The sequence below is a fragment of the Eschrichtius robustus genome, chromosome 19 (genome assembly GCF_028021215.1).
Source record: "Eschrichtius robustus isolate mEscRob2 chromosome 19, mEscRob2.pri, whole genome shotgun sequence".
Taxonomy (NCBI): domain Eukaryota; kingdom Metazoa; phylum Chordata; class Mammalia; order Artiodactyla; family Eschrichtiidae; genus Eschrichtius; species Eschrichtius robustus.
In genome coordinates, this window is record NC_090842.1 from 52,446,774 (window position 1) to 52,471,894 (window position 25,121).

Genomic DNA, 25,121 nt, shown 5'->3' on the forward strand with positions numbered 1-25,121 from the left:
CCATAATTTGAACAGACCCAGGAATTCTGGCTCTAGAATCCAGGATCTATGCCACTATATTATTCACATGTGGTTCATATTACAAACCAGGGTGGTGATGGCTACTCTTAGGTAAGATGACTAAGTTTAACGAAAAAAATGCTAAATCACATTATATATCATATGTTTGTTATAGGATACATGCAATGCACAAACATAAAAGGATTTTAACATGTACAGATACGTTGTTCAATTCCCTAAATAAAGTATTAAAGAAGACGATCCTAAGTATTCTCATTAAGAGAAGTTTTTTTTTAATCAGTTAATTTATTTACTTGTTTTTATTTTTGTCTGTGTTGGGTCTTCGTTGCTGTGCGCAGGCTTTCTCTAGTTGCGGCGAGTGGGGGCTACTCTTCGTTGCGGTGCACGGGCTTCTCATTGTTGTGGCTTCTCTTGTTGCAGAGCACGGGCTCTAGGTGCACAGGCTTCAGTAGTTGTGGCGCACGGGCTTAGTTGCTCCATGGCATGTGGGATCTTCCCGGACGAGGGATTGAACCCATGTCCCCTGCATTGGCAGGCGGATTCTTAACCACTGTGCCACCAGGGAAGCCCGAGGAATTGTAAAATTTGTATATTTTATTTAAAACAGAAACACATGATGTCTAAATGATTGTAAATTATGAATTAAAGAAGATGTTCATTATAGTACCTGTTTATATGTTGATAGAAACTCTGAATTTCTACTATCGCAGCAGAGGAAGCAGGTTAACATAAGAGTATTTTTAGTTGCAGGCATAGATGGTTAAAAACTTTGTGACCCCCATATGGTTTTCCTGCTGAATCCATTTTCTTCTCAAGTTTTTTTCTTGTCAGAAGTCTTTGGTCATTTGCAGTAAAATATGCTTGTTGGTTTTTTTTAACTTCCTCTTTTTTATGCTGTGAGTGATAAAAATCTTAGGTTTTCACAGAACTGACTATTAAAATATATATTATCTTGCATAGAATGTGCCTTCCAGCTATTAAAAGGAAATACCTAATGAACTCTTCTGAAGAAAATATTAAGTGCTATATAAAATTAAAATGGGAAAAAAAAGAGAAAGTACCTTTTAACATTTACTTACTATTTTTCTGAATATAAGATAAGCTTTTTATTAAGAAATAATAAATTTGGTTCTTGCAACATAAACTGGAGAAATTCTCTACTCTTATCTATCCCCTGCTTTTTAAGTCTTACTTTTGAGGAATTAAGTCTGAAAGAATCCTGAGAAAATGTGAACTTCTTAAATGGAGGGAGAAGAGACACATTCTCATAGAAATAGCTGCCTACACCGAAGAGCGATGTTACCGGACTCTCATATCTTTTGATAACTCTCCAGGGAACAACTTATTTAATCAATCAGTTTTATGGAATGAGAATAACCTAGAGAGCACAATTCAAAATGATTTTTAAAAACTTCTTCCAACCACTGTAAATTTTGGCTTTTGATCTTTTGATTCATTCGTTCAGTAGTATTTATTGAATACCTGCCATGTGTCTGACACTAGCAGCAAACATACAGACAGGGTTCTGCCATCAGTGAACTTGTATCCTGGTGGCTGTTAGGACACTTCATATTTATATTATAAAACATTTTATGTTAAGATAAATGAATGTATAAAAGTTTATGTATATACATATTTATATATATATATTTTAGGTTTAGTAAGAAGCTTTTTATAAAGTGCTCTTTAACGTAATAATAACTATATTTATAAGTGTAAGTAGTAAGTGGTTTTGTACAGGATAGTTTGTTTCTGCATTTCTTTCCCGTAAATTTAATAGTATACCTCAAGTGATTGAAAATAAGAGTAAAATCAAAAGTGAGATGTCTTACTTATGTCACCACCAGACTGAAACTTAGTACTATAACGAAATTTGATTTTTCTCATATTTTTTCTTTAAGCAAAGTTAGTTTACTTATTCGGGTAACTTTTCTTCGGGTCTTTCCTAAATCTGTTGTAAAACTGAACTCAGAGGAAGAGTTCATTATAGAAAAAAGCATTTATAAATCACATTGCGTACAATTGACACATGTACATAAATACTGCAATCAGGTTATTCAGCTGTTTTAGCATTAAATGGCATGTTGCAAGTTGTTATAATTGCTTTTGTGTCTAGTAGTTGTAGTTTAATAGTTTTCTTTAACATGTAAATATCCAAATTTCTTTCCATTATGTACATATTGTTTAGAGCCTGGAAAATTAACCCGTGATCTTTTCTTCAGTCTTCACTAGGCTCATCTACTTCTTCATTCCAGTCAGTGGGCTCCTATGGACCTTTCGGCAGGATGCCAACATACAGTCAATTCAGTCCAAGTTCATTAGTTGGGCAGCAGTTTGGGGCTGTTGGTGTTGGTATGTTGTGCTTTTTTCCTTTTTTTTCTTTCTTTTTTGTAATTTCCTTGTCTTTACCACAAAGATATATAAAACCACAAATTTTCAGACATACTGTTTGGTGTTCCTTTTGTAGCCTATTATTTTAAAGACTTTATTTTAATGTCCTTAATGATTAGTGGTTCTATAAAGGCCATCTCTTAGAATGCTAACATTTTTTTAAAATCTAGATATATCCAATTACCAAATTTTATTGAATGTTATTTTAAATTTACATAAGATATATCCATTTAAAATAAGCATTTTTTCCAACATTGTGGGTTTTCGAAAAGGGAAGTAGAGAAAATGCCATTATGAGGGAGCAGTGTCAATGTATAACACTATAAGGAGAAAATATAGGAGGGCTAGGCTAATGACAGTCCTATTTATGATTGGAGGACAAAGGCTATCATGTGCAGAAGCCAGGTATAATCAGATCAGATTTTTGTGTGTTTATTTTGATAGTTGTACTTTGTAGCTCTTAAGTACACCTTTATTGAAATTTCCACAGTAAAGAAGAGTTTTAAATCTCAAACTCTAGCCCTTAATCTTTTTTAATTCCATTGAAATAAAATCACTTATCAGTTTATTTCACTGATCACAAATCCAGTTTCAGGTTTATCTTGAAACTCATTAGTATGTTAACAGGTTTTGTTAAAATTAATTCCTTTCTATGAATATTTTTTATATAGTTGTGACTTTCCAAGTATGTAAATGTTTTACTTATTCACAAAATAAAAAACAATGGGAAAAAAGTAAATCCAAAAATTGAATGAATACAAACAGAAACAACTGGTACTACGTATATATCAGATAACATAACCACACAGAAATAAGAACGATATATAGAAGAACGATATAGAGAGAGAACTATATATAGTATTTAGAAGTAGTTAAACGAGGAGGAGGAAAACTGTAGCGTTGATTAAGGTGGCAGATGTTTTTTAGAAACGGAATTAACTCAGATTAGTTTGTGTTGGTACAAATTAAGCCAGATTTTAATTTAAGCCTTTTGTTTTCATTTTCTGTGCCTAGTATTCTGATGTAGAGAGAAAGTTTAAATAAATCAAGATTACACTATTGCTGTTTGGGGGGAATTTTTTCTATTTTAATTTTCATAGTTTTGTTTGCAATTTATATCATGAGGGTTAATATCCTGAATATCTAAAGAGCTTCTAAAAATAAAGCTCTACAATCCAACAGAAAAATTTGTAAAGATTAGAAACTGACTTTGCCTTTTTCAGAAAAAAATAAATACAAATGGTGCTCAAACATGGAAAGATGCTTAAATCTTGCTCATGATAAGAGATATACAACTTAAGTCATCACCACGACACCATTTCTCACTATCAATTTGACAGAAACCCAAAAGTTTGAATATATTCTGTTTTGGCAAGATTGTGAAGAAAGAGATATTCTCATACTTTGAAAGGAATGATGCACTGCGTAGAATTAAAGCACTGTTGTTTTTTTTCAGATGATGCACAAATAATTTTTATGTACAAAGATTAGGTCATTACTGACTTTAATTAGGAAAAATTAATTATCTCACAATAAACTGAAGCATCAAAACAGCCATGACATGCCAAGTCTCATACTACTCTTGTGGGCAAGATGGAGGCATAGTGGCTGAACATGGGTTCAGCCAGTGGGTACATTTTAGCTGCTTAAATAGCAGAACCATATTGGACAGTGATTCTCTTAGGTCTCTAGTGTTGTGTACACATTAATTTTTAATCACTGAGTTTAATGAATACTTAACATGCTTATGAACTTTAAAGTTAGCATAGGGACTTCCCTGGTTGTCCAGTGGTTAAGAATCTGCCTTCCAATGCAGGGGACACGGGTTTGATCTCTGGTCGGGGAACTAAGATGTCACATGCCGCGGGACAACTAAGCCCGCACACCGCAACTACTGAGCACACGGGCCACAGCTAGAGAGCCCGCACACTACAACTACAGAGCCCACGTGCTCTGGAGCCCACACGCTGCAACAAGGAGCCCACGCTGCAGCGGAGGATCCCACATGCCGCAATGAAGATCCCATGTGTTGCACCTGAGACCTGACACAGCCAAAAATAAATAAATAAATAAATAAATAAATAAATAAAGTTAGCATAAACCAGGAGGGTGTTTCATACGTTAAGGATGACAGACTAAGGATTGTTAAAGATCTACTTGGGGGCAATTCCCTGGCAGTCCATTGGTTAGGACTCCCTGCCTCCACTGCAGGGGGCACAGGTTTGATCCCTGGTCAGGGAACTAAAATCCCTCATGCCACGTGGTACAGCCTAAATAAATAAATAAATATATATATATATATATATATATATATATATATATCTACTTTGGTAATGTGTAAAGGAATTAAACATTCCAGCTAAAAAGCAGAGATCATCAAACTGAATTTTTTTTAAAAAGACCCTGCTATGTGATGTTTATAAGAGATGAATTAAAAGACAGAAAGTTAAAGAACAGAAAAAGGCATGACATACCATACAAACACTAATAACAAGAAAACTATGTTAGGAAAATTAACATCAGACAAAGCAGCTTAAAGATGAGGAGTACTGCCAAAGATAAAGAAGGATTCTTTATAACGGTACATCAGGAAGCTGTAACAATCCTAAATGTGTGTGTAACTTTTATAAAATAGTACACCAACACCAACAATTGCAGAATATAGATTCTTTTAAGTAAATATTGATCAATCAATGGGATAGATCAAATCCTGGTCCATAAAACGAGTTACATTAAATTCAGAAGGATTGAAATCATACGTGGTATCTTCTCAAACCACAAAGAAATTAAATTTGGAATTAATAAAGACAACTTGAAAAATATACAAATAGTTGTATATTTCTGTTTGCTCAATACAGAAATTGAGCAAACTTACAAAAATCACTAATGAATTAAAGAAGAAATCATAGGGGAAATAAGATATTTTTAAATATAATGATCATAAAGTACAACGTATCAAAATTTGTGAGTGGAGCTTAAGCATTGCTTAGGGGAAATTTCATACCTTTAAATACATATATAAGAAAACAAGAATATTTTAAAATCAGTGCTCTAAGCTGTCAGCTTATTAAGAAGCTAAAAAAAAAGGAAAGAAAATTAGCCCAAAAGTACTAGAAGGAAGAAAAAATTTAAAGCAGAGATCAAGGAAATAGAAACAAGTCAAAAAATATATATAATATCATCAAAGCCAGGAGTTGGTTCTTTGAAAAATTTCATAAAATTAATAAGCCCCAAGCAAGACTAAACAAGGAAAAAAAGAAGACTCAAATATTGATATCAAGAATGAAAGTATAGGCATCACTATAGATCCTAAAAGGATAATATGAAGATATTGTGAACAACTTTATGTCAACAGATTTGACATCTCAGATGAAATGGACAAACTCCTTGAAAATACAACTTTCCTAAACCAACACAAGAGGAAGTACAATCTCAGTATCACCCTGTTAAAGAAGTTGAAACTAATTTTAAATCTTCTGTAAAGAAAATTCTAGACTATTTGCTTTACTGATCAATTCTACCATTTAAGGAAGAAATAATTTTACCAATCTTACACGAACTCTTTGAGAGAATAAAGGAAGAACACTTCCTAACCAGATAACCAAGGCAAGCTGAGATACCAAAACCTAAATGGTATCTAAATGAAATCAATACAAGAAAATAAAATTACAGCTAATTTCCCTGAACATATATGTAAAAATCCTTAACATAGTATTAGCAGTGGAAGCCAGCAGTTCATAAAAAGGATATTACATAATGACATCTCAGGAATGCAAAGATGTTTTAACATTTGAAAAGCATTAGTAATTTACCACATTAACAGAATAAAGGAGAAAAACTGCAATCCCAAGAGATACAGAACAGGCATTTGGTAAAATTCAATACCCATTTATCAACAACAAAGGAATAGGAGGGAATTTCCTAATCTGATCAGTGAAATGAAAAGCTTACACACATAATGGTGGGATAATGAATGCTTTTCCCTTGAGGTAAGGAATAAAGCGAAAGAATTGTCTTATTTCATGTAGTGTTGTTCTAGAGGTGGCCTAGTCAGTCCAATAAGGCAAGAAAAAAATAAATAAATAAAAGATTTAGAGATTGGAAAGGCAGAACTAAAAATGTCATTATTTGAAGGTGACATGATTGTGTATGTAGAAAATACAAAGGAATATTCAAGCTACTGGAATGAATAAGTGAATTTAGCATGGTAAGGGAATACATGGTAAATATACAAAAATCAACTGTATTTTTGTATTCGGAACAGACAGTTTGGCAAACTATGGCCTGTGGACCAAATCCCACCAGCCTCCTGTTTTACTGGAATACAGCCATACCCATTTATTTACATGTGGTCTGTGGCTACTTTTACACTACAAGGGCAGAGTTGTATAGTTATAACAGAGGGCATAAGGCCTGAAAAGCCTAGAATATTTTATTTACCGTCTGGCTACTTATAGATAAAGTTTGCTGATCTAGAACAAATTATTGGTAAATGAAATATAAAATGCAACACAGCTTACAGTAGCACCAATAACATCAGATACCCAGCAATGAATATAACAAAAGATAGTATTTAAAAATCTCTATGTGGTTCTCAGTGGAGGGGAGTTCATTTTACCCCCCTCCCTCAGGGGACATTTGGTAATGCCTGGAGATATTTTTGTTTGTCACAACTGGGGGATACTACTAGCATCTAGTGGGTAGAGGCCAGGGATGCTACTTAACATCCTACAACGCATGGGACAACCCCTCACAACAAAAAATTATCTGGCCCAACACGTCAGTAGTGCTGAAGTTGAGAATACTCTGCTCTACAATAAAAATCACAAAACACTGCTGAGAGAACTTAGAAATCTAAATAAATGGAGAGTTAATCCATGCTTATGGGTTAGGATATTCAGTATTATTTTTATGATGACACTTTCCCCAGAATTGGTTTACAGGTTGAACACAATCCTGATCAAAATCCCATCACACTTTAAAAATAGAAATTGACATGCTGATTCTAATATTTGTATGGAAATACAAAATCTGTAATAGCCAAGCTACTCTTGAAGAAAGAGGAAGTTTGAGGTATACACCCAATTTCAAGATTCAGAACAGGGAATTATTGATATAAGAATACAAAAATATACCAGGGTAAAGAATAGAGAGTACAGAAATAGACCTACTTAAATGCTGATTTAAGACAAAGATGCCAGTGCAGTTCAATGGAGAAGGGGAAATCTTTTTTTTTTTTTTTTGTGAATGATGATTATAAATTTCACTTTTATTTTCCTGTGGATAGAAGGGGAAATCTTTTTAACAAATGATCTTGCAGCAGCTGGATATCTATTTGGAAAAAATTAACAGTGACCCCTGCCTCACACTATACATAAAAAATAATTTGAGATAAATCAATAGCAGCAATGGCATGAGGGAGGTGGCTATAGTATGACCGGGAACTCAGAAAAGAGACGGAGGATATAGAAGAGTTTGCTCATGGGGTTGGGTGGGTGCGGGGGGGAGACAGGCACAAGCAGTAGGAGGTTGAGTCAGAGCAGGATGGAGGTTGAATACACATCATCAGAGTGGTTTATGTCTTGGTCATTACCCAGAAATACTAGGGATAATGGGATAGATTCAGCATCCCACAGAATTATTGAGAGCAGTAGTCTCAACATTTCTGGGGATGTTGTGGGAGGTTATGTTAGGCCTCTCCTTAGCTGGCTGGGGCTGCAGCCTGAATGGATTACACCTCTAAAGGAGTCCCATTCATTCTTATTGTCTGAGGTACTTTGCTGAGTTCTGATGCCCCGTTTTAAGAGAGATATGAACAACTAGAATTCATTAAATTAGGAGAAGTCAAAAGAGGCAAGGCTTAAAGAGCATGTGAAGGTGAGTAATTGTTGAAGGAACTAGAGTTGCTTAGCTTGGAAATGAGAAGATGTGAGGAACATGATCATAATCTTCAAGTAATTTAAAAGCAGATAGTTAAACTTCTGTTGTGGAGTAGAGAGGTGTAAATGAGTAATGAGAAAAGAGGTAGGCAGATAAGGGGGAGGACCTTATAAACTAAGGTAAATAGTTTGAACTTTTTTCTTGAGGGCAGTGGAAAGCCATCAGAGAGTGCTAAGCACTGTAGTGATGTGATTATTTTTCTGTTTCATAAAAGATTATTCTCAGTACCACTTTTATATTGGATTTAGAGGTGGGGGAAGAGGGGCTATTGAAACAGTTCCTGCTAGAGAAAACCTATGTAGATTAAATATTAAGAAGAGAGCACAGCATATGGAAAGTGATTGATCCATAAATTCTGAAGAAATGTAGAAAAGAAGATTGACATAACCTAGTATATAGCAAAGGTCCTTTCGAGGGATTTTGTTCCTCATATTACCAGAACTTTTTGTGGTTGCTTTAGGCAGAATGCAGCCCCACAATACTGTACTGAGGGGAGGCATTAAAATGGACTGGAGTCAATTGTCCATTGCCTTGGAAATGCTGGAAAAGCTCTTCATAGACCTGTCTGCTGATTTGGCTATTTGTGCAGATATTTGGTGTTAAGATAATTGAACCTTAATGTTGGTGTTGAATGTACCATTTCTGCTACTTCTCTATCTAATGTACATCCTTGCTGTCCCATCTGTATAACTATCCAGGAGAGTATTGCATATGTTAAAAAAATTGTTTGCATCCAAAGATGCTGGAGTATATATGGGCTTGCTTTTCATATATGGTCAAAAATTTCTCGAATTATTTTTTGATTCAGTTTCATTAATTTCCAGTATTATTAATTTACACAGGTGCTACAGGGAGGGACAATTATTAAAATGCTGTGTTACTTTATATAATTGAAAGGTTTAAAATTTAAAAAAAATTTTTTTTCATTCAAAAAAATTTTCTTAAAGCTGGAAGCTCCTTGACATCCTTTGGAACAGAAGCATCGAACAGTGGTGCCCTATCCCAAAGTAGTGCAGTTGGTTCTGCCTTTACACAGGATACAAGATCTCTAAAAACACAGTTATCTCAAGGTAAGCTGTTTTTTCCTTCAAAATTTTCCATTCTAAATTTCTATAGAGAGTAGTCTTTCTCTGAATGTAAGAGCTTTTGCAGCTTGTAACTCACATGTATAATTTCTATTTAGTTCTTTAAAAAAATTTTTAAATTGTTGTTCAATAAGTACATTATTGAATGACTTCCACTGTTCAGACTTTTTATAATTCCTAGATCATAAAACTGAAATGGTGAACATTGTCTAAGTTTGACTTTTTTTTTTTTTTACAAAGCAATTACATTACTTGTATATAATACTTAAATATTACTGGTCAATCTCAGACTCACCACTGAGGATGAACTATCCTTGATGAATTTGAAATAGTAGCTGAGGAAACAAACTATTCATTATGCTGTTGCATCTTTCCTAGCATCCTCATAGAATCTAGAGCAGTGGCTCTCAGTGTGGACCACCCACAATCAAATCATCTGATCTGGAATGCTTCTTAAAAATGTAGATCCTGAGAACTGCTACATCAGAATCACTGGAGCTTGGAGATCTGCATTTTAATAAGCTTAAAGGATCCTGTTTCATTTCTTTTTAATTCTGTTTTTCCACCAACTAGTCTCATAACCTTCAGTGGTCCCAGGATTCTTTATCTTTATTTGCTGCTAAAGTGGGTGATACTGGCCCATTGCTTTATATGGATGTTTACTTTTAACTAAAACAATGTAAAGTCATTTCAGAAAGATGCTATTATAATCAGGACAGTATTTTTTAAAGCACTTGAGGGTAAAATCAAGCCAATGCTAAACATAATCCTGTGTATCTCACTTTAGATATTTTGAAATAGTTGTAGTTACTTTTATTCATATTGATTTAAAAAAACTTAATTTTTAATTTTTTAACATTCTAAGGATTTTTTGTAGGTAAAATAGAAATAACACTAAGCACACTGTATATAGCACGGGAAGCTATATTCAATACCCTGTGATAAACCATAATGGAAAAGAATATGAAAAAGAATGTATATATATATATATAATATATATGTGTGTATGTATATATGTATAACTGAATCACTTTGCTGTACAGTAGAAATTAACACAACTTTGTAAATCAGCTATACTTCAATAAATTTTTTAAAAAAGAAATACCCTAAGCATAGGAAGAAAATAAAAATACCTATAATCTCACCACCCAGAAATAACAAATATTTACATCCAGACTTTCATCTGGGTTAACATAAGTGTATATTTGTGTGTGTATGTATTGGTTTGTTAATTTTTTTAAGATTTCCTTCTTAGAGAAGATATTTAATCTTTTTAAGCTTTAGTTTTCCATACTATAAAACAGGACTTTACTGATAAACCAACAGACTTATTGTAAGGGTTAAATTTTTTTGAAATGTATGCAGTGCCCTGAGCATAATGCCTGACACACAGAATGTGCTCAGTAGATGTTAGCTAGCTTAATTAATAACCAACATTAACCTTAATATTGAAGCACCAGAAGGATTCTTATTAAAATCATAAGTAAGGATTCCCTTTCTCATTGCTACTTAGCATTGTTCTGGAATTTTTAGCTATGTCAGAAATACATGAAGAAGAAATAAGAGGTATGAATATTAGAATAGCATTATTTGCCAATGCTGACTTCCTACTTGGAATTGAGAATTCACTGAAAAACTAGAACTAATATGAAACTTAAATTAGATAGAGGTAAAATGTAGAGAATAAGTATAAAAAGCAGTAGATGTCCTAGGGCTTCCCCCATGGCTCAGTGATTTAAGAATCCGCCTGCCAGTGCTGGGGACACGGGTTTGAGCCCTGGTCGAGGAACATCCCACCTGCCGCAGAGCAGCTAAGCCCGTGAGCCACAACTACTGAGCCTGTGCTGTAGAGCCCGCGAGCCACAACTGCTGAGCCCGCATGCTACAACTATTGAAGCCCATGTGCCTAGAGCCCGTGCTCCGCAGTAAGAGAAGCCACAACAATGAGAAGCCCGTGCACCGCAGCAAAGAGTAGCCCCTGCTCACTGCAACTAGAGAAAGCCTGCGCACAGCAGTGAAGACCCAATGCAGCCAAAAAGTAAATAAATTAAAAAAAAAAAAAATAGATGTCCTAAAACCTAACCCACTGATTATTAATGGGGATAAAAGAAGATGTTCACAATGATAAGAAATCGAAATTCTATATAAAATACATAATAAGAAATATGGCCAGCCTCTATGATGAAAGATACAAAATATAATAGAGGGACATAAAAGAAGTTACATGTAATCAAAGAAACATATCTTATTCCTAGATAAAAATATTTAGTAAAAAGATTCCTAGATAAAAAGATTTAGTATTAGGAAGACTTTCTCATAATAATTAAATTTACTGTACTTTCAATAAATCTACATGGAATAGTAAGAGAACCTAATAAAACAGATACACAGACTATCTTAAAAATAAGCATGCAAGTATACCTAGACATGTATTTTTGTTTTAAAAATAAAAGTAATGAGATAGGGCTTACCTCCTTAATAAAGTATACATAAAATAAAGCAGTACAGGAATAAATTTAGAGATGAATAGAGCAAAAGTCAGAAATAGATCCAAGTATAAATAAGTAATTAGTATATGATAAAGATATTATTTTTAAATTAGTAGAAAAAGACTACTAAATGATCCATCCAATAAATGATGTTGTGAACAGACAACTGCCTGATCATTTGGAAAAGTAACTCTAGAATCCTTCCCTCATACTTAAGACTAAAATAAGTTTTAAATAGATTAAAATGTTTTTTAAAAATTTAATTACATATTTATTAGAAGAAAGAGGTATGTTTAAATAAAACAGTGGGAGAGGAGGCCTGGGAATCTGCATTTTAATTTCACCAACTAAAATTTTTGAAGTTTATAAAATTTTAACACCTAGAATTTTCTTGTAACTGTAAGAATAAGAATGTGACGATAACTCGAGGGGGTGTGTTTATTATAAAAGAGCTCATGAGTTTATTCCTACTATGTCCAGTATCACGTATATTTCCCTATTTATAACAAAATTGCCATCATGATGTAGTACTAGACTCTAATTACAAATGTTTTCAAAATGCAGAGACTTACCTGTGGCTAAGACTCCATGCTCCCAATTCAGGGGGCCCAGGTTTGATCCCTGGTCAGGGAACTAGATCCCACATATCGCAACTAAAAGATCGTGCATGCCGTAACTATGACCCAGTGCGGCCAAATAAATAAATATTAAAAAAAAAAAAATACACAGCAGTGAGTTATTACTTTCTGTGATTGCGCTATCACTTGCAGTTCTGTAATATTGTGAGTCACAGGATCTTAAAGAAAAGCCTTAATGAAGTAAAGTTTTGTAAGTTTATAAGATCATTTAATTTACTATTATAAAATTACCTAAACAATAGGCTTTTCCAAAAACTTAACACTTGTTTGACAGATAAATCTGTTTATAAGGTGATAAGTGATTACAGAATGTTTTCTCTTAGACCAAAACTTATATAAACCACCATGATTTCCCATTACAATCAGTGGGAAAATTACAGTGTTTCTATTAATGGCAGAGTAAACTTTGTCGTTAATGCTGGAAATAGTGACACACATTTGTAATTGCATACTTTAGTTAACCATATATTTGGGGAGTATTACTAATAAACAGTCCCTGAAGCACCTGGTGCACGACAACCAATGTGCTGTCAGCACTCACCAGTTCCCCAGTTTGGAGCCTGTGCAGATAGCACAGGTGGGTAGTAACATTTGCAGCATATTTGGGAATATTTTTTTTTTACATAAAATGAGGACAATTTTTTAAAGCAAAACCTATTTTGGTGCAATATCATGGGATGTGAGAGCACCTTGAGCAGAGATTTATGGCAAACATTAGAGACAAAAAGCATGATGGGAGCACCCAGTGTTACATTCTTCTGTTCATACTGTGACCAGGCTCTGACCTCATGAAAGAAAAAATGGAATTTGTAAGTACAAAACCCATATTAAGCAAAAATTTGCCAAGTGATCATTCAAACAGCAAAGGGTGAGTATGGCTACTGTGTAATTATCTGAAGGGTTTATTTGTTGCTGGCCTTTTAGTATTGATGTTTAATTACCCAAGCCTCTGAGGAATCGAAGAACTTCACCTGACTTTCTAGTTCTTTACTTCTTTTATAATAGAAATTTAATGCAGATAATACTTACAGATATAAGGGTATCACTTTAGACATATCTTCAGAAAGTACTAAAAAAGTTAGGACTTCCCTGGTGACACAGTGGTTAAGAATCCGCCTGCCAATGCAGGGGACACGGGTTCGATCCCTGGTCTGGGAAGATCCCACATGCCGCGGAGCAACTAAGCCCGTGCGCCACAACTACGGAGCCTGCGCTCTAGAGCCTGGAGCCACAACTACTGAAGCCCGCACGCCTAGAGCCTGTGCTCCGCAGCAAGAGAAGCCACTGCAATGAGAAGACCGTGCACCACAAAGAAGAGTAGCCCCCGCTCTCCGCAACTAGAGAAAGCCCACGCGCAGCAAGGAAGACCCAACGCAGCCAAAAATAAATTTTAAAAAAAGTTAAAGCCTTGGGCTTCCCTGGTGGCGCAGTGGTTGGGAATCTGCCTGCCAATGCAGGGGATATGGGTTCGAGCCCTGGTCTGGGAGGATCCCACATGCCGCGGAGCAACTGGGCCCGTGAGCCACAATTGCTGAGCCTGCGCGTCTGGAGCCTGTGCTCTGCAACAGGAGAGGCCGCGGTGGTGGGAGGCCCGCGCACTGCGATGAAGAGTGGACCCCGCTTGCCACAACTGGAGAAAGCCCTTGCACAGAAACGAAGACCCAACACAGCCAAAAATAAATAAATAAATTAATTAATTTAAAAAAAATCAGCTATACTTCAATTAAAAAAAAAAAAAAAAGTTAAAGCCTCTAGAAATAATGGCTAAAGTCTCGGTGTAATCTGATGGTTGTGGTTATTGGGGAAAGGCTACATCTGACCTGCCTAAATTATCTTTGATAATATTCCTGGGGGATTTTGTACCAGAGTTTTTTTGTTTGTTTGTTTTGGGGTTTATATTATTTTATTTTTTGTACCGATCAAGTGGCCAGCCCACTAAAGATAAACAGTTTTAAACTCTGGTCTAATGAGTGGACGGATTCAAATTGTGCTGAGGATTTGAATTGGTAGAAGTAAAACTCTAGACCTTTTTTTAGGGTCTAGGTTATTTTGAAACCCCCAGAGGATAGGGATAGTTTCTTATCTTTTGGTTACGTTTCAGGTCGTTCAAGCCCTCAGTTAGACCCTTTGAGAAAAAGCCCAACCATGGAACAAGCAGTGCAGACAGCCTCGGCCCACTTACCTGCTCCAGCACCTGTTGGGAGAAGGAGCCCTGTATCATCAACCAGGCCTTTACCATCAACCAGCCAAAAAGCAATAGAGAATCAAGAGCACAGGCGAGGTAGAACTTTAGCTATTTACTATTTCTTAATTGACTGGTCAACATCTTCCATTCAACTTACTTTCATTAAAAACATTTACTCTGTGTAAATGATCCTAGAAAGTTTAAACTGAACTTGATAGAGTGTTTAGTCTTTCAAATTTGACTCAAAGTAGTGATGTTGGTGGGGATATATAGATTTTTGGTTTTGTTCTGGGTTTGTTTGTTTTTCCATTTCTAACTTTCCAGAAGTTTTTGATTATGTGTCCTAAGTTAACTGTCACTTTCTATGTGTTCTATAGCTGAAGTTCACAAGGTTTCAAGACCAGAAAATGAGCAACTCAGAAATGATAGCAAGAGACAAATAGGTAAGTTGTTACTTGGATCTGAAAGCCTTATCCTATGCTTTTCAATAGAGGGAACATTTGAAATGTATGATGCATAATTACTATAAAAAATGAATAGCAAGGGTTGGTGACTATAAAGGAATAGCACAGGGGAGTTTCATTGTGGTAACAGAACAGTTCTTTATCTTATGGTGGGGGTACTGTGGATCTGTATACGTAGCAAAATATCATAGAACTGTACATAAAGACATACCAAAAAATGAGAACCTCCAAAACTGTTGAAATCTGAATATGAGAGATGTAGTATAGTTAATTATATTGTGCCAGTGTCCTGGTTTTTCCCGGTTTTTGATAATGTACAATAGATAATCAAGACGTTACCGTTGGAGGGGAAGCTGGGTGATAGGCACACAGGACCACTCTACTTTTTATTTCAATTTTTTTTTAACCTAATTATTTCAAAAGATTTTTTTTTTTTTTAACCATCACGTGTCTGGAATAAACCCTACTTGATGGTAGGCAGTTGTCTATTGATATATTCTTGAATGTTATCTGCAAGTAGGACTTCTATATTTATATTTACATTGTTTTATGGCTTTCTCTTTTGTACTATCTTTTGTATTTTTTTATGTTTTTGTGTCAGTTTCATGTTAGCATTATAAAATTGTTTTCTGTGCTTTTAAGAATGGAATTGGGAGTTCCCTGGTGGCCTAATGGTTAGGACTCAGTGTGCTCACTGCCACGGCCTGGGTTCAATCCCTGATCAGGGAACTAAAATCCTGCAAGCTGCGTGGCATGGCCAAAAGAAAAAACAGATTGGAATTATCGGGAACTATATTCAATATCCTGTAATATACCATAATGGAAAAGAATATGAAAAAGAATATATATAACTGTGAATCACTTTGCTGTACAACAGAAGTTAACACAGCATTGTAAATCAACTATACTTCAATAAAATAAATTTTTTAAAAAAGAATGGAATTATCTGTACATTAAAAATTGAGAAGTTTTCTCATTAAAATTAAGCTCTGGGCTCCGTTTTTTTTTTTTGAAGTAATTATTCAAGAACTTTAACTTTCTTTCATTATTATTGATTTAATATGATTGTATACTTTCTTTGTCTGTTTTGTAATCTATGACATTTACCCCAAATCCATCCATTTTATTCAAATTTATTAGCAGAGAATAAATTATAAACACTTCCAAATTAAAAAAATAAAAGCAGTGTGTGATCTCCTTAATTACATAATAATTGGAAGATGATCTTTCACTTAATTTTAGAAAGCTACATACAATTTTAAATGTATAAACACTTTATTTCTTCTGTACATTTTTATATGTTTATGTTTTTATTTGTTGTTGTTTTTTGATGTGGACCTTTTTTTTAAGTCTTTATTGAATTTGTCACAATATTGCTTCTGTTTTATGTCTTGGTTTTTTTGGCCGTGAGGCATGTGGAATCTTAGCTCCCCAACCAGGGATTGAACCCGAACCCCCTACATTGGAAGGCAAAGTCTTAACCACTGGACTGCCAGGGAAGTCCCTATATGTATTTTTATTTGTGCTGTGTACCATAGAATTACAGAGGTTTTGGTTTGGTTTACTATGTTTCACTTTTTTTAATTTGGAAAAAGAACCCCTCTCTTCTCAAGACAAAATTATTGCCATGCTTCCATCATTCAAAAATCGTGTGAAGTAGTTCTCGCTTTGGCAGCACATATACTAAAATTGGAACGATACAGAGAAGGTTAGCATGGCTCCTGCACAAGGATAACATGCAAATTCGTGAAGCACTGCATATTTTAATATAAAAAGAATATATGTATATGTGTGTGTGGTGTGTGTGTGTGTGTCTATCTATCTGAATCACTTTGCTGTACACCAGAAACTAATACAACATTGTAAATCAACTATACTTCAATTTAAAAAATAAATAAAATATAAATCATGTAAAGCAATAAATAAAAGTATCTCTCACTGCCCTTCAAAATTTAAGACAGAAATACTGTGCTGTACTTTCTGGCTTATGGCCAGGACATTTTCAGTAGTAGAGTTGAATATTTAAACATCCTGCTTGTCTAGATTTAAGTGTCTGGATATACTGCTGTGGGTTTTTGTGGTTTGTTTTCTCAAACTTAGACAATTTGCCAAATTTTAATGAAGGGTGAGCACAAACCTGTCTATTACTCTGTAGTCACTTCTGATCTTTGTCAGTATGTGTTAAACGTTTCACATAATTATAATCATTGAATTCATAGTGCTTTGTGCTCTATATTTTTCTGTTAACTGACATCAAATACTATTCCGTATTAATTTTTTTTCTTCTTAACTGTTCCTCTTGTGTTGGATATTTGGGTTCTCAAGTTTTCACTATAATTTATGCTACTTTGGTATTGCTTTATCATACCTCATAAATCTTGTTATTGTATTAAACTGTAGAGAAAAAATAGATACAGGAAGACTTGAAAAATATGGAGCCATTTAGAGGGAGACAGTAAAGTTGAAGCAAGAAGTGGTTGGAGTGGTTGAGAGACCATGTACTTTTCTTTTTTAAAAACATATAAATTTATTTATTTATTTATTTATTTTTGGCTGCGTTGGGTCTTCGTTGCTGCATGCGGGCTTTCTCTAGTTGTGGTGAGCGGGGGCTGCTCTTCATTGCGGTTCATGGGCTTCTCATTGCAGTGGCTTCTCTTGTTGTGGAGCACAGGCTCTAGGCGTGCGGGCTTCAGTAGTTGTGGCACGCGGACTCTAGACACAGGCTCAGTAGTTGTGGCGCACGGGCTTGGTTGCTCCACGGCATGTGGGATCTTCCCGGACCAGGGATCACACCCGTGTCCCCTGCACTGGCAGGCGGATTCTTAACCACTGCACCACCAGGGAAGTCCGAGACCATGTACTTCTTGTCTTTTGTGTTATCTTGCAGTTTGTGCTGATAAATGTTCATCTATTTTTCTCACTATAAATCTTGATTTCTATGATCCTTTCTTCCTAAATTATGAGAACCCAATATATATTTGACATTTTGTAGGTATTAGGGATATAAGCAGAACAAAGTAATTTAGTACAGAAGTCTCCCAAATTGTTTGGCTGTATACTGTATCAGCAGCATGTATGAGCGTAAACCCCATAGATATAAATTTCATGTGTGCCATTTACAAATTTCATGTTTATAAATTTTATATGTGCTCTTCTCAGTCTTATGTATTAAATGTTTGTGAAACTTCATCTCTTTTTTATATTAAAAAATACAAATATAGTCATGTGTATAGAGACTTGTAAGCATTTCTCTTGCTGACCATAAAGACCACAATAATAGCTTCTGCTCTAAACCAGCTTGTTCTTTCTTTATTAACATAGTTCCAGGTGCTCCTTCTGCTCCAAGGAGAGGGCGTGGGGGTCATCGAGGTGGCAGGGGAAGATTTGGTATTCGACGAGATGGTCCAATGAAATTTGAGAAAGACTTTGACTTTGAAAGTGCAAATGCACAATTTAACAAGGAGGAAATCGACAGAGAGTTTCATAATAAACTTAAATTGAAAGGTGAGTTTTTATTTTTCTATTCAAAAAATACTCTTATTTGACTTGTGAACTATGGATGTTTAGTACAAGTCTTGACTTTTATGGTATGTGCTTGTTTTTCATTAGAAGATAAACTTGAGAAACAGGAGAAGCCTGTAAATGGTGAAGATAAAGGAGACTCAGGAGTTGATACCCAAAACAGTGAAGGAAATGCAGATGAAGAAGATCCACTTGGACCTAACTGCTATTATGACAAAACTAAATCTTTCTTTGATAATATTTCTTGTGATGATAATAGGTACAGTCTTTTAAGCTGCTCTTATGCTCTTAGGAGGTTGAAGTGTGAAATGATTTCTTATAAATTCACAAAGTTTAATGAATATTTAAAAATATCTAGGGACTGCCCTGGCAGTCCAGTGGTTAAAAATCCACACTTCCAATGCAGGGGGCACGGGTTCAATCCCTGGTCGGGGAACCAAGATCCCATATGCTGCATGGTGTGGCCAAAAAAAAAAAAAAAAAATCTAATGACTACAATTGTTTAATGTTTTATTTTGCTAAAATAAAATAATTTATACTAAAATTTTAAATGATATTACTCTTTGAGAAAAGTAATCATATACTTTTGTTTGGGGATGCATTCACATTTGAAAATTAGTAATTAAAAATAGAGGCATTCATCTAACATCTAAACACCTTTTACTTTACCCCTCTACAACGTAGTTCAGATGAAGTTTGCTGATACAGTAACACTCTGCTATATTGCAGTAAATGTGGATCCAGAAAACTGGTTAATTAAAGGATCCAACATAACAACCTAGGAGTTCCAGGGTTTCTGCTGCCTGATCCTAATTGTCCTCCTGGCTGTAGTTTGGTGCCACCTTGTGGCAGTTTTCTACTTCACTGTAAACGTGGATGGGGATGCTTCTGAATCCTCTGATTGGGCTGTGGGCCAGCAGCAGCAATTCAGACGCTTCAGACATCAGGTTCAGAGGTTGGGCCAGGAGCATACTAGGAACTCAGGGATCTATCCTCCATCTCCTCACATCCTGAGACAGGGTTTCCTTTCCTGGCTTTGCCGTTTCTTCCTTTGGGGCTGATTGGAGGGTAGAGTCAATTGCCAATCCCATTTATTGGGGCTGTTGTCAGTTTCTTTGTATTGTCAACTGCATTTGCAAGAAGCTTAATACCAGTCATATTTTCACATGAATTATAGGAACATATTGCCATGGACAACTTGTGATGACTTAGATAAGGTGCTTATTTTTATTTGATTGTTAGGAATTACTTAGCCTTAATTTGGGAATCAGTGCTGCATAGTTTTGCTGGAAAATGTTCTTTAAAACTTGATACACTAAAGATTATTTGTTCTCATAATAGAGAACGGAGACCAACCTGGGCTGAAGAAAGAAGATTAAATGCAGAAACATTTGGAATCCCACTTCGTCCAAACCGTGGCCGTGGAGGGTACAGAGGCAGGGGAGGTCTTGGTTTCCGTGGTGGCCGAGGACGTGGTAGTGGCCGAGGTGGTAACTTTGCCACTCCTCGAGGATTTCGTGGTGGATTCAGAGGAGGTCGTGGGGGCAGGGAGTTTGCAGATTTCGAATATAGGGTAAGTATTATTACGTGCTTTGGGGTTGGCTTGCAGCTGTATGAAATTCAAAATGTTTTAAACTTTTATCTATTTGAGCTGAATATTTTTAGGGCATTTGTATAACTTCCATTTGACTTTTCAGTGGAGGATGTACCTGATTAGGATATTTATATAATTTTAAGGAGCAGTAACTTATTGGTTAATGAATCTAATTCTTTTTTAACTATTTTCTTTTCAGTTAGAAGAAGTAAAGAGATAGAAATGTGATATTCTTTTTTATCTTTCTGTTATAGAACCATGGTTTCAGATTTCATGGACTGGTAAAATTTCTTCCAAAAAACCTGTTAAGAGACTGACTTAGGATTAATTTCTTTTCCTTAAAAAAATTTTGTTGTTGTTGTTGGAGGCACAGGGGATCACTAAAAGATATTATACAGTGCAAAAAAGAGCCATATTGTATCACCTTTATTTCATATTACAAAGTATGCTTCAATACCAAGAGAATCTAAGAAGAACATATTTAAAGGGGTCTTTAAGTCAGTGTTACTATCCTAGTCATCAATTTTAGGGATAGTGGAGAGGAAGGTATATAATCAAAGAAACGGTCAAAATCCCATCATAAAGAAGTCTACTAGGAATTACATAGGGCAGCTAGAGACAAAAAGACTGGGACTTCCCTGGTGGCGCAGTGATTAAGAATCCACTTGCCAGCGCAGGGGACATGGGTTCGAGCCCTGGTCCGGGAAGATCCCACATGCTGCGGAGCAACTAAGCCCGTGTGCCACAACTACTGAGCCTGTGTGCCACAACTGCTGAAGCCCGTGAGCCACAACTACTAAGCCTGCACGCCACAACTACTGAAGCCCACACACCCTAGAGCCCTGCTCTGCAGCAAGAGAAGCCACCGCAATGAGAAGCCCGCTCGCTGCAACTAGAGAAAGCCCGCGCACAGCAACAAAGACCCAAAGCAGCCAAAAATAAATTTTTTTAAAAAATTATTAAAAAAATAAAAAGAAAAGGAAAAGCAACAAAAAGACCTACTAGCAGGAATTTCATTTTTCAATATTTAAAACTGGTCATTGTTGAGATCCTTCTTGAAGGGTCATTGTTAGTGGCTTTTGGATCTGTTCTGTTAATTTTGATGCCTTTGATATTGTGTCATCACAGCCAAGGCTGCTGAAAATTAGCCTCAAGTCGTTAGCTCAGGATATCCAGCCATAGGAGATGCAGCCTGATGTAGCTTCAGCACTTCTAACTTGCAAAATGGCCATTCCAGCTAGGGGACTGTGTCTTAGGAACTACAGAACTCCTCTTCCTTGCCACTGTTACTCCTCTTGAGGTTGCCAGTGACCTTTGCTTACAGAATTCAGTAGCCTTTTCACAAATATTTGCCCTTAACTACTCTGCAATATTTGACACTGATAACTGCCCACCCAACTTGGAGTCTTTCTTCCTGCTTTTTGTTTTTTTAACACTTTTGTTATTTTTCTCTTTATAAAAATAACATATGTTCCTCAACACAGCCTATAAGGTGCTTCATGATCTGCCTGTTTCTCCAGATGAGAGGTCTAGTACTTGCTCTAGATCTTGCTGCCAGTGGGACTGCCCTTTTCTTCATTCATTCTGCTACAGATATGTGGGTCTTCTTGCTCTTGTTTAGTGCCAAGCTTATTCCTATCTCACGACCTTTTTACCCATTCCTTCTGCCTGCAATGTTCAGTTTGCTCCATTGTGTTCATGTTTGCACTCTAGCATAGGCTTGAGCTCTCCCTCGCTCCTCTCCTGCAGCAATTTCCCTCTCCCGTTTCTGAGCTTGTCTATTCATAGCTTCTAATCGGTTTTTCAACTTGGACCTTGTATGCTTTCACTTATATTTTTCTATATTTACTTGCATTGTGTCCTGTGATCAACTTAACCTTCCTCAGAATGTCCTCATCATCTTCTCACTTTCCCATCATCTCAGTTTGGTGTTCTTTTTGTCTCCCAGGCTGTGGAGGTATCCATGATCATGGGCCATTTCCACATCACCACGTTCATTCCTTTGAGGCGTTTCTGCCAACTACCATAATAACCCACTGATTGGTCTTTAGACCTTCAGTTTCTCTTTACCTCACTTCAGGCATATCAGCTACCTGTTGAAGAACCTATGGCAACTCCTGTTGAAGACCACATTGAGTCAGCTTGGTTTGAGAAAAAGTACGTTTAAATTAGACCTTGATCCTGATGAGAATTTTAGTATTTTTTGCTAGTATGACCTCAGTTGAGTTGTTAAACCTTTCTGGCCCTCAGTTTTGCACAGTTTTATTTCAGATACACCTTTTAAAGACCATTAAAGTCTCAGAGTTGGAAAGCATCTGAGAGTTGTGACCTCCTGGCCAAACCAAAAACCTCTTCTGTTGGTGTCCTTTATGAAGGCTGGGAACTTATTACTCTTTCTAAGAGCATCCATCCCACCCCAAGGGTGCTCTAATTATTAGGATTTCACAGACACACACAGAATTTGAACAAAAATCTTTTTCCCTCTATCTTCTAAACTTATTAGTTTAACTCTACCCTTGTCTATACACAGAATATATATACTCTTCTTCATGATGATTTTTCATATATTTGAAAAAATTAGCTGTCATGTTGTCTAAGACTGGACCATTAATTCCCTTTATCTGAGCAGTCATCAGTAAACCTTTGAATAACCACTGTGTGCATAGAATATGCACTTATTAATGCAAACCTTCGTTTTGAGGCCGTGTCTCACTGTTCAGCCATTTTGAGCCTTTAGTTAAAACTCCTATCATATATATTGTAGAATTAGAATGCATTGTAGAGGTTGTCTGCATGAGGCTTTATCCACACTAGTGTATCCCTGACAGATAGTTCAACCTATGCTTGGGTGTTTCAAGGGGTGATAGATTCACTAGACCTCAGGCTGATGGCTAGAAGGTTCTAATGTGACATTGCACTGCCTGCTCGTTTTACTCTGAAAGGGTCCCACTGGATATATCCAGCCTCATTTATTATTACCCTTTAACCTATCTGATTCAAGCAGTTGACTCATGGTCATTTCTTTATACACACTGCTTGATTCCAACTCTGACTTCATTCATTGACCAAATATATTGAATTCTTCGTATATGCCAAGCTCTATGCTGGACATTGGTGGTAACAAAACACATGCAGTCCCAGCCTTCTTGAAATTTATAATCCAGTGGGAAGACAGACATAGCTGAAAGACAGGGGCTTCGTTTCAATCTTGCCGAAGGTTTGCTCTATCCTTAGAAACTTCTCTTCCTTCCTCCACTGATTTCTTCCTTTTCTGACTTCCTGTGGTATCTGCTTTCATCACCACACATTTTACATATACTTATATTCCCTATTTCATGTGTTTTGTTTTGTTCTGCATCGCCAGCTAGATGGGAGCCTCTTGGCATTAGTGAATATGTATTTTACTTTTCTTTCCACCAGAACACCTATCTCAGCATGGAGCCATAGTGGGCTTGAAGTAAGTACTTAGCATGTTGATTAGGAATAAGTTACTTCAGTGAGGCTGAAGGTCCATCAGTGTGGCTAGCCATTGATTGTCCATTCCAAAGTTGAATGATCCTTCTGTCTGCCACTAGATCCCGGACCTTCTCAGCAGCCTGTTCCTTCTAAATCATAGCATCTGGCGCCTTTAAAGGTGGAAGTAGTGATGGACCACTATTACATAAAGGAAATTTACCTTCAAAGATTATACTTGCTTCTGAAGCATCTAATACTTCTTCTCAGAGATGAAGTACAGTGGCATTTGCAGCAGCCTTCATGTAATGGGTTAGCTTTGTTCTTTATGCTCCACTGACATGAACGTTATAAGCAGATCTGGTTGTTTAATGAAAACATGGGTAAAGATAGGATCATATATTTTTTTTTAGAACTCCTTAGAAATATCAGTCAAACTAGAACTTCTCTCCCACCCTACTCCAATAGATAGTTAGGAAACCAAGGACCCAGAGGAGTTAACTCTCTTGATCTAGGTATAAGCTTAGCCAAAATTTACTCTTTGGCTTCTGAGTTTTCCTTAAGGATAATGTTAGAAACATAAACTTGTGGTGAGTTTGGTCCTATGGTGCTTTTTCTTTTCTTTCTTTTTTGGGGGCTGGGAGATCAGGCTGGGGGTAATGAGAGAGTGGCCCACTCCCATTTTATACGCTGCTTCTAAGGAGGTTAAGCCACCATGGTGGGTGAGACAGGTTGCCTTTCATTTGAGTCTGTGTTTCTTCAGAGAGGGTTCAGAGATGACAAGGTATCTGAAATGACTCAGCATGGTACTGTCTCTCTCCCTTTCCCCTTTTATTTTCTCCTTTCCTTCCTGCTACTTCTCTATCTCCTTCTCCCTTTTCCCTCCCTCTTTCCCTTTCTTTCTCGCTTTCTTTTTTTTACCTTTCAGAAAATCACAGCTTTTGAACCCTAAAAGGTCTGGATTGATCATACAGCTTTCTGAAAGGTAAAAAAAAAAAAAAAAACAGGGCATGTGAAGGTTGGTATTGGTGGGGGACAGACATCAGGATCATCTTCAGCTTATTTCTTTCTGCGTCAACTTATATACCATGCCATTTGTATTCTAATTTAATAACGTTGTACAAATGGTTTGGTGTTGTATACGCAGATAAAATTAAGTTTTTAACATAGGCAGTGTGTATATCTAACAGGCAGGGTGAGAATCAGCAGTAAAAATCAGGTACGTGGTAGCAACTAGTCCTGAGGAAAAAAGAAGCCCTTGGCTCTGTGTATAGTCATTTGGTTTAGGATTAATCTCACTGGAAAGCTAGAGGCTCCTTGAGATTTTTATTGCTTTCTC

The 25,121-nt window shown here is 36.1% G+C and overlaps 1 protein-coding gene and 1 non-coding gene across 4 annotated transcripts in view; both read left to right on the forward strand.

The window, feature by feature from the left end:
* LSM14A (LSM14A mRNA processing body assembly factor) overlaps positions 1-25,121 on the forward strand; it is a 53,551-nt gene that overhangs the window by 25,926 nt on the left and 2,504 nt on the right. Inside the window, exons 3-11 of one of the 3 annotated variants that reach the window (XM_068529437.1) lie at positions 2,244-2,373; positions 9,300-9,422; positions 14,666-14,845; positions 15,127-15,192; positions 18,535-18,717; positions 18,823-18,994; positions 20,077-20,308; positions 22,410-22,486; positions 23,750-23,786. In XM_068529437.1, the coding sequence (XP_068385538.1) occupies positions 2,244-2,373; positions 9,300-9,422; positions 14,666-14,845; positions 15,127-15,192; positions 18,535-18,717; positions 18,823-18,994; positions 20,077-20,308; positions 22,410-22,486; positions 23,750-23,786 (1,200 nt within the window). The remainder of the gene's footprint in view (positions 1-2,243; positions 2,374-9,299; positions 9,423-14,665; positions 14,846-15,126; positions 15,193-18,534; positions 18,718-18,822; positions 18,995-20,076; positions 20,309-22,409; positions 22,487-23,749; positions 23,787-25,121) is intronic. The other 2 variants (XM_068529438.1, XM_068529439.1) reach the window with 2 other exon arrangements.
* Positions 16,873-16,979, forward strand: LOC137754017 (U6 spliceosomal RNA). Its single transcript, XR_011071697.1, has one exon. It is a non-coding gene; the product is annotated as a U6 spliceosomal RNA (small nuclear RNA).